Raw genomic sequence first — 10944 nt, 5'->3', positions numbered from 1 at the left:
AAGCTGCAACCAGGGACTAGAGAAGAGAAGCAACAACCTAGAGCCTTATAAAAACTGATCTTCATTATAAACAGGCTCCAAAGAAGTTGTGCATAATATGAAAGGTGATTGGTAAAGCAGCTGTGCACATCACCGGGAGAAGAAGGGGGGAGAAGCTACAGATAGGCAGAACTCTTGTCTTATACCAAGGCGTGCCTTACTACATACCCTATGAAGCAGCAGAAGAAGCCTAGGACAAAATTCATCAAGCCAATCTCGTAGGAGATCTTGGTAGTGATAGATTGCTGGCAATGAGGACACACGGTCTGCACAGGGGCACCCTCGAAGATTTCTCCCTGCAGCACAGTCACTGTGGTAGCAGCCCCGGAGGGAACAAGGACAGTGGCTGTGTGGCCCCCAGGCCCTGGATAAGGACCTGCAGGGTAGTAGCCCATGGGAGGATGGGGGCCAGGAGGTGGATAAAAGCCTAGGGGAAAGAGACAAAAGAAGTAATTCAGAGGCTGCTCATTTCCCCAAAACATAAGGCCAGCCCCCAAAAAAAAATTTTTTTCCCACTACAGGATAGTAGTTTAACTCAAGAATTTTGTGTCCCCCACCTCCTCCCCCGCCAAATGTGGATTCTAAATATAGAGGCAAATCCTGTAATGAAGAAATTAGAAGTCCTCATTTTCCTGACCCAGGCTGACCACTTACATCCTTGAAAGTTCTTCACATGCAAAAATGTTTGTGGCAGGCCTTTTTGTAGTTGCAAAAAAACTGGAAACTGAGTAGATAACCATCACTTAGAGAATGGCTGAGTAAGTTATGGTATATGAATGTTATGGAATCTTCTGTATTTATCAACCAATTTCTGTAAGAAACGGCCAATAGGATGATTTCAGAGAGGCCTGGAAAGACTTGTGAACTGATGCTAAGTAAAATGAGCAAAACCAGGAGATTATACACAGCAACAAGACTATATAATGATCAATTCTGATGGGCATGGCTCTCTTCAATAATGACATGATTCAAACCAGTTCCACTTGTTCAATGATGAAGAGAGCCATCTAGACAGAGAGAGAGGACTATGGGAACAGAGTGTGGACCTCAACATAGTATTCTCACTCTTTCTGTTGTTATTTACTTGCATTTTGTTTTCTTTCTGTTTTTTTTTCTTCCTTCTTGATCTGATTTTTCTTGTGCAGCAAGATAACTATAAATAGGTATACGTGTATTGGATTTAACATTTAATATGTATTGGACTACCTGCCATCTAGGGGAGGGGGGAAAGAGATGGGGGGAAAAAGTTGGAACATAAGGTTTTGTAAAGGTCAATGTTGAAAAATTATCCATGAAGCAAGAAACTGGGAAAACATCTTCACAGTTAAAGGTTCTGATAAAGGCCTCATTTCCAAAATATATAGAGAATTGACTCTAATTTATAAGAAATCAGGCCATTCTCCAGTTGATAAATGGTCAAAGGACATGAACAGACAATTTTCAGATGATGAAATTGAAACTATTTCCACTCATATGAAAGAGTGTTCTAAATCACTATTGATCAGAGAAATGCAAAGACAACTCTGAGATTCCACTACACACCTGTCAGATTGGCTAAGATGACAGGAAAAAATAATGATGAATGTTGGAGGGGATGTGGGAAAGCCAGGACATTGATGCATTGTTGGTGAAGTTGTGAACGAATCCAACCATTCTGGAGAGCAATCTGGAATTGTGCCCCAAAAATTATCAAACTGTGCATACCCTTTGACCCAGCAGTGTTTCTACTGAGCTTATATACCTCAAGAAGATACTAAAGAAGGGAAGGGGGCCTGTATGTGCCAAAATGTTTGTGGCAGCCCCATTTGTAGTGGCTAGAAACTGGAAAATAAATGGATGCCCATCAATTGGAGAATGGTTGGGTGAATTTTATGGAATATTATTGTTCTGTAAAAAATGGAATACAGGAGGAATACAGAGAGACTAGGAGAGACTTGCATGAACTGATGCTAAGTGAAATGAGCAGAACCAGGAGATCATTATATACTTCAACAACGATACTGTATGAGGATGTATTCTGATGGAAGGGGATTTCTTTGCCAGTTTCAATTGATCAATGATGGACAGAAGCAGCTTCACCCAAAGAAAGAACACTGGAAATGAATGTAAACCGTTTGCATTCATGTTTTTCTTCCTGGGTTATTTCTACTTTCTGAATCCAATTCTTCCTGTGCAATAAGAGAACCGTTTGGTTCTGCACAAATATATTGTATCTAGGATATACTGTGACATATTTAACATGTATAGGACTGCTTGCCATCTAGGGAAGGGGGTGGAGAGAGGGGAAAAATCAGAACAGAAATGAGTGCAAGGGATAATGTAAAAAATTACCCTGGCAATTTATTATAATAAAAAAAGAAAAAAGAAAAATTACCCATGCACATGTTTTGTAAATAAAAAGCTTTAATTTAAAAAAAAAAAGTCCTTTACAAAGTGGAATAAAAGCTCATTCCAGAAAATTATAGCTCCTCCTCTTCCTGCGGGAGGTAGGACAATAAGGAAGGCCAGATATCTCAACTGAAGTCAGTAAATCTGGGAACAGAACCCAGGAATCTTGACTTCTAATCCCAGTCAATGCATTCAATCTCATCCTTTTTGGCCAGCACCCTGCTGCAGTAAGCCACTGTGACTTGATATGCAAGATTGCTGGGCTCAGGCCCTTCACTTTTGTAGAAACTTATTAGTTCTTAAACTTCAATCAACTCAGATACACCTTCTACTAGTACAGATAAGAAGAGGGGGTTCATAAGCAAGAATTAAGATGTTCTGGAACTTGAAATAGTTAAACAAAACAATCATGGCAGAGAGTCTTCAGGATAAGATACTATACATATATTTAACAATTGTTAAAAAGAATTGTTAATTCTGATGATATTTTACCAAGTTTCATATTTCTAGACCTATATGCAGCAGCATTTACTATCCCCCTCTCTTCTCCACATTACTTTCTTTTTCTTGATTTTCATGACACTGCAAAATTTTGGTTGTTTCATCTCTGACTGATCCTCAGTTCCCTTTACCTATGTGTTAATCATAAAAAAGTTCATAAAAGTCACTTTTCTCTCATTTGATGACTTTATCTTCCACGTGTTTATCATCACCTCTGTGCAGAACTTTATGGACTAGGCAGCCTAGTCTCTCCTCTGGCTGGGAAAAACTTAAATTGCCAAAGTATTTGTTTGGTCTTAGAGCCCACAGGGAACCACAGGAGTCTGAGCAGGGGAGGAGCATATTCAGATTGGATGTTGAGCTCAAACTCAACAAGTCTAAAACATTTCTTCCAATCCTATCAAGCTTATTACTCCTCTTCTGAACTCTCCATTTCTATCCCCGATGCCACCAAACTTCTAAATCTTCCCATCCAGGTTAATATACCTTGGTATCAGCTTTGATTTCTTATTCTCACTCAATTTACATATCTACTTATTTGCCAAATCTTTTTTATAAGTTTATGATTCCTGCAATGCTCCCTCTCCCCATTTACATGGCTCCCAACTTAGTTCAAGCCTTCATTACTTTTTCCTGAACTTCTATCACATTTACTTCCTAGGTGGTCTTACTCTTTCCTCTCTCCAATCAATCTTCCAGTAAGTTAACCAAAATGATTCTTTTAAAATCCAAGTTTGAAAATGGTATTCCCCTACTCAAACTTCCATGGCTTCCTATTGTCTCTATAACCAAATATAAACAACTATGATATTTAAAATTCATCACAATTTAAACTCAACCTTTATTACACATTTCCTCCCCACTGTGTTCTATGGTCCAGCCAAACCAGTTAAATAGAACATCCTTTGTACTGTTCCTGCCACACAACTTTCTGCTTCCTATTTGGTGCCTTTGCCCTTGTTGTTTATCTCAAGTCTGGAATGTATTTCCCCTTCACTGCAGAAAATCCTTTATAAAGCTAAAGCACTACTTTCTTTATGCTTTTCCTGAGAGACCTCCTTCAAAGAGTTGCTCCTGCTCTTGTTAAACTGCCTTATCATTTGTTTTGTATTTTTCTACATGTATGAGACTACCTTACATTAAAGATAGAGACTGTTTGGTCTTACTTTACTATCTCCAGCAATTAGCACATTTGTTACATTGAAGACAATTGTCATTTTTGATTGGCTAACAGGAAAAGCTGGAAAGGTATGAATTGAAGTAGAAACATTTCATTGAGACTAAGAGTGAATTGTTCAAAGTCTTCATATATTTTAGTTTTTATAATCACTTATTACTTTAGCTACCCTCACCTTAGTTTAGCCCTTTCTTGTGAAACAGTTTAATGGAATTACCTCTTGTAAGGGAAAACTAGATTTTTATATGGACTGACACACTTCTGGTTGAATGGAAATAGTATAGCAGAGGTAATTCTATTAGATAGTTTCATGAGAAAAGGCCAAACTATGGTGAGGATGGTTAGATGGTGAAGGAAATAGAGGATTGGGCTTGGACTCAGGAAGACCTCAGTTTGAATCCTGACTTAGATAATTCCTAAACTATACTTAACTTTTATTTCAGTTTCCTCATCTCTAAAATGGGATGACAACAGCACCTTCTAGGTTGTAGTGATTGCAATGTTCTTGAGGACAGGGATTTTTTTTTTTTTTTTTTGGCCTCTTTTTGTATTCCCAGTATATAGCATAGGGTCTTGCACACAGTAAACACTTAAATGTTTGATAAAATGAGAAGATATTTGTAAATCACTTAGCACAGGTTTGAAACAAAGGCATTTAATATATTGTCTGTTCTGAGTATTTTGAGTTCCAGCAAATTGTTCATTTCTTTTCAGTTTATTTTTCTTCTTAAAAACAAACCATGTTCATCAAGCAAGGCAAAACAGTCCCTAGTTGGATTGGATTGGAAACTTGGAAATGCAAGTTTTTGTTGTTTTTGTTTTTTTAAATAAAGAAACTATCTAATTGGAATTGAAGCTCAATCTTGGCAAGTTTTTTTTTTCCCTCTTTTTGATCTGGTCTAACCAGAAAGGGGAAAAAAGAAACTAAAAAGAGAAAAATACAAACAGAACGAGACCGTTTTTAAGTTTTTTAGATTTACAGCACTTACAGAAGACTAATTCACGACTCCATAAAAATACCAACCAACACTCTTTGTATATGAATTTTCAAATTATTTGGGATACTAGATTAAACTTTGCTATCAATATTATATATACTAAATCTGATAGCATCATTTCTCTGGATGCACTTCAGACTGTTAAAATGGGTAGTTAGTAAAGTTTAAATATTTCATGTAAACATTATTATATTAGGAATTATGTTTTTAGGCCTGAATTAACTTATTATAAATTACTATCTGACAGTTGGGAAAGAGTTTGAAATATTCTATGCTTACTCTCAAAAATGTTGTAACCTTAAATCTTCCTATTATAGTAGATATTCTTAACCTGTGATCCAAAGCACATAATCTCCACTCCCAGATATTCAAGGATAGATTTAAATGGATTCATGAATTTGCTTTTTTTATATTTTAATAACTATGTTTCAATATAAGTTTCCTGTGTAATCCCATGTATTTTATGTTTTATTTATTTAACAATATTATTCTTAGAAGGGGTCTTATTTTAGAAGGGTTTTATCAGAAGGGTCCTGACACATGTAATAGAAGTATTTTACTGGGGGACCTGGCATTTCTCCTTCTGATAAATGATTATTTAAATATTTAAAGGTATAGCCATACCCTGATATATGAAGAACTAATTTGTTTTTGTTTGCTTATACTTCATTCTGAAAGAGGACCATGACATCAGGAAGGTGCTTCCATGACATTCAAGTGGATAGAATTTAAATGAGGGAGGACTGTGCAATGTCACCAGCCTCACTTCCTCCTCCAGAACCATCTGGGTCCATTGGCAAGATACAGATGAAAAAGATTGGAGACATCCCTGAATGCACTAGGAGACCTTGGCATTTCTAATCTAAGGTCTTTGACAGGGATCAGTTTGACTGAGGCAAAACCTAATCAGTGATTAAATTTAGGTAAGAAATGAGGCAGAACATGGTCTCTTTTATCTAGTTAAAAAAAAAAAAAAATCAATCTATGAGAAGACCCTCAAGGTTTCTTTAAAGGCACGGTTTTTAAGAAAGAAATCTAACCCTTAAACTCCAAGATATCTTGGGGGAAAGAAATCTAACCCTTAAACTCCAAGATATCTTGGGGGGGTTTTCAGTGATCAAAATTTATATTCATTTAGGCAGAGCACACACAGATTACCCTATGTAGATTTTGTTTTGGCAAATAGTACAAGACACCTTGGGAATCTGGGTATTCTATTAATTCCTAATGCTTAATCCTGTGAAAGCAGAAATGCCTTCATGAGTTTTCAAGCTTATAAATATAAACTGAAATGTGAAATTCTCCAATTTCTATATGAAAATCCAGTAATCCTCTAAACATGCTCATTAGAAAATTGTTTTTTAAAGTTTTAGGTTGTTACTTAAAGGTTACATGAATTTTGTAAAATTTACAGCTGAATAGAGTTTACTATTTGAACAGTTTACCCTTATACTGAGGAACTAAAGATATTTGCTTCCTTTTTCACAAGATGGGATGATTCCAAAAGTTTATTAAGAGTTGGATTTGGTTCTAAATTCATACTACTATTAACAGCTTTTTTTTTTTTGTAGTAAAAAGTAAGCACCACTATAACTTTATATTATTAGTATACCTAAACAGTTCCATTTACAAGAAGTAGGAATACCTGTAATATAATCAAAATGTAAAATAGGTTATTTATGCAATATTAAAATTATTAGTTTAGTGATATTACCCAGAAATCTGAATCCTGCTGTCATACCTTATTAAAAATGATCCCTAATCCCCATTAATTTTCTGTGCAAAATCTCAAAAGTTTTATCATTATGATTTTTACTATATATGGTTTAGAATAAATATATTATGAAAGGGATGCAGCAAGTCAGATATGAAAGAAAAAAGAGCAGGAAGCTTTTGGAAAGATTTCATATAAGTTTACTAGGTACAAAAGATAAATCATTCAAATCAGTTCCAACTGTTCAGTGATGAAGAGAGCCATCTACACCCAGAGAAAGGACTGTGGAAACTGAGTGTAGATCACAACATACATAACATTTTCACTCTTTTTGATGTTGTTTGTTTGCATTTTATTTTCTTTCTTTTTTTTTCTGGTTTGATTTGATTTTTCTTATGCAGCAAGTTAACTGTATAAACATATATGCATAATAAAGATGAATCATTCTCAAAGATTACCTTATATCCCAGCTTTTGGGATAAGAACTCACTATTTGACAAAAATTGCTGGGAAAATTGGAAACTAATATGGCAGAAACTAGGCATTGACCCACATTTAACACCATACACCAAGATAAGGTCAAAATGGGTTCATGACCTAGGCTTAAAGAATGAGATTATAAATAGGAATAAAGAGAAACACAGGATAGTTTACCTCTCAGACCTATGGAAGAGGATGGAATTTATGACCAAAGAAGAACTAGAGATCATTATCGATCACAAAATAGAAAATTTTGATTATATCAAATTGAAAAGTTTTTGTACAAACAAAACTAATGCAGACAAGATTAGAAGGGAAGCAATAAACTGGGAAAACATTTTTACAGTCAAAAGTTCTGATAAAGGCTTCATTTCCAAAATATATAGAGAATTGACTCTAATTTATAAGAAATCAAGCCATTCTCCAATTGATAAATGGTCAAAGGATATGAACAGACAATTCTCAGACGAAGAAATTGAAACTATTTCTAGCCATATGAAAAGATGCTCCAAGTCATTATTAATCAGAGAAATGCAAATTAAGACAACTCTGAGATACCACTACACACCTGTCAGATTGGTTAGAATGACAGGGAAAGATAATGCAGAATGTTGGAGGGGATGTGGAAAAAAAGGGACACTAATACTTTGTTGGTGGAATTAACACATTCAACCATTCTGGAGAACAATTTGGAACTATGCTCAAAAAGATATCAAACTGTGCATACCCTTTGATCCAGCAGTGTTACTACTGGGCTTATATCCCAAAGAGATCATAAAGAAGGGAAAGGGACCTGTATGTGCAAGAATGTTTGTGGCAGCCCTCTTTGTAATGGCTAGAAACTGGAAACTGAGTAGATGCCCATCAATTGGAGAATGGCTGAATTGTGGTATATGAATATTATAGAATATTATTGTTCGGTAAGAAATTACCAACAGGAGGATTTCAGAAAGGCCTGGAGAGACTTACATGAACTGATGCTGAGTGAAATGAGAAGAACCAGGAGATCATTATATACTTCAACAACAATACTATATAATGATCAATTCTGCTGGACCTGGCCATCTTCAGCAATAAGATGAACCAAATCAGTTCCAACAGAACAGTAATGAACTGAACCAGCTACACCCAGCGAAAGAATTCTGGGAGATGACTAAGAACCATTACATAGAATTCCCAATCCCTCTATTATTGCCTGCCTGCATTTTTGATTTCCTTCACAGGCTAATTGTACACTATTTCAGAGTCTGATTCTTTTTGTACAGCAAAATAACACTTTGGACACATATACTTATTTTGTATTTAATTTATACTTTAACATATTTAACATGTATTGGTCATCCTGCCATCTAGGGGAGGGGTTTGGGGAAAGGAGGGGAAAAATTGGAACAAAAGGTTTGGCAATATTCAATGCTGTAAAATTACCCATACATATAACTTGTAGATAAAAAGCTATTTCAAAAAAAAGATTACCTTATAGGCTTTAAGCCAATCCCAATATCTAATAGTACTGGTAATTTAAAAATAACGGCAACAGGTTTTAATTTTACGTTTTACAACTTAACAGATTTGTAAATTTGGTTTATTTATTGCCTAGGAGCTCGCTATGTTCCGGGAAAAAATTACAAGTCACCACTGGATCCTCTTTCCTCAAGTTTTCAGGACATTTGTTTTCTCTGGGTTATCTTTATACTGCAGTTCTTCTCAGCTTTCTTTACTGGATCTTAACTAACTCTGAGTATAACACCTCCCCCCCTCCCCCCAGCTCTGTTCTGGATCCTCTTCTCCCTCTAAGTTATATCACATGATGATTTTGTCAGCTCTCATGTATTACCATTTCTATACAGGTGATTCCTAGATCTAAATACCCAGGTCTAGTCTCTCTGCTGAGTTCCAGTCCCATATCACTAATTGCCTTTTGGACATCTAGAACTAAATTCTCATAAGCATTTCAATATTCAACATGCCCAAAATAGAACTTATAATCTTTCTCCCTAATCTTTTTTCCAACTGTTATTTGTCAAGGGTACCACCGTCTTCCCAGTCATGCAGAGTCATAACTTTGGCTTCATCCTCACCACTAACATTCAGTTCATCAATTGATCCAATTTGGTGACAAATATTGTTTCAACTTGCACACCATCTCTTATAGAAATCCCTTCTCTCCACTCACAATCAACTCTAGTTGGCCTCCATTACGGCTTGTCTAGGTTATTGTAAATGCTTTCTATTTGGTCTTCCTCAAGTTTCTACCTTATCCAATCTATCTCCACCATTTAGCTGTCAGTTTTTTTCCTAAAGTGCAAGTCTGATCATGTCAACCCTCTTCAAACTCCTGTGGTCCCCTATTACCTCCAAAACCAAATATAAAGTCTTCTGGCACTTAAAGGTCTTTATAGCTTTTATTGTCTTCCTATACCATATTAGCTTTCACATATGTTACAATCCAACCACACTGGCATACTTTATGTTCCTCGAACAGAACATTTGGTCTCTGTTTCAAGCCCTTTGCATTGTGGCTGTCCCCCATGCCTGGAATACTCTATCCCCTCACATATAACTTTTAACTTTTCTTGTTTCCTTTAAGACTCAATCCGAATCTCACCTTTTCTGGGAAAGGGAGAGAAAGGAATAAGCATTTATGAAGTACTTGAATGTACCAAGCACTGTGTTAACTGCTTTGTAAATTTCTTTTTCTGATCCCCTACCCTGTTATTAGTGCTGTTAGCACAGTGTATTGCACATAGAATATGTGCCTAATGAGAATGACAAACATGGGAGCTTTGGAAGACTTATAACCATCTTATTTCACAGATGAGAAAACTTAGGCCGAGAGGTTAAATGATTTGAACTTAAATGCTTTTGACTCCAAAGTCACTGTACCACTATGCTTTCTTGCCTATTTAGTCATCCTTCTCTATCTACGACTACAAAGGGATATGATAAATATTAACATTTTGAAATAGGGTATAATGTTCAGACTAGCTTTCTGGAGGTCCTTCCGATGGACCTTGGTCTCAGCAGGAAAAAGACCACAAGAATGGTCAGGAATAGAGTCTGAAGCCATCAGGATGGTCAAAGGTAGAATCTTCTTCCAGTCCCTCTTAGCCCTTCTATACCCTATTACAATTATATCATTACAGCAAACTGAATATGTGTGAACTAGAGAACCATCATCTCATCAATTCCACTGAGTTAACACCTTGTTTCAATTATACTTCTCCAGAGTTCTGCCTTCTACAATAGGATAGTGCAAAAAGGGCAAGGCCAGAAGAAGGGGGAATATCTAGAACATGCCTCAAATTTTAATCCAGGTAATAATATGTGTACTTAAGGTAGAGATAGAAATAGTTGTTGAGCAAGAACTTTCTCTTCTAGAAATTTAAATAGTTAAAATTGTACATCAGAGGGTCTTTAAAATTACATGCTATTATAGTCTTTTAACAGTCTATATCTTTTAAATCAAAAATAACCTAGAATAATTTGATAATGTATGTATTAGATTTTATCTGGGAAATCAGGTGCAGTTCTTGGGACTGCATGGTATCACTATGCTGGTCTGAACTCATTTCCTAAAGATACTTATAATAATATTATATTTATAAAACAGTATATATACATTTAGTATAAGTGAAGCTTAACAGACT

The 10944-nt window shown here is 35.8% G+C and overlaps 1 protein-coding gene across 1 annotated transcript in view; it reads right to left on the bottom strand.

Moving 5' to 3' along the window:
• Window positions 1-10944, bottom strand: part of CDIP1 (cell death inducing p53 target 1) — a 53142-nt gene that overhangs the window by 3823 nt on the left and 38375 nt on the right. Inside the window, exon 5 of the mRNA XM_031945291.1 lies at window positions 208-466. Within this exon, the coding sequence (XP_031801151.1) occupies window positions 208-466 (259 nt within the window). The remainder of the gene's footprint in view (window positions 1-207; window positions 467-10944) is intronic.

The sequence above is a fragment of the Sarcophilus harrisii genome, chromosome 1 (assembly GCF_902635505.1).
Source record: "Sarcophilus harrisii chromosome 1, mSarHar1.11, whole genome shotgun sequence".
In the NCBI taxonomy this organism is placed as follows: domain Eukaryota; kingdom Metazoa; phylum Chordata; class Mammalia; order Dasyuromorphia; family Dasyuridae; genus Sarcophilus; species Sarcophilus harrisii.
The sequence above is the reverse complement of the archived record's forward strand: the minus strand, read 5'-3'. Positions and strand labels throughout refer to the sequence as shown.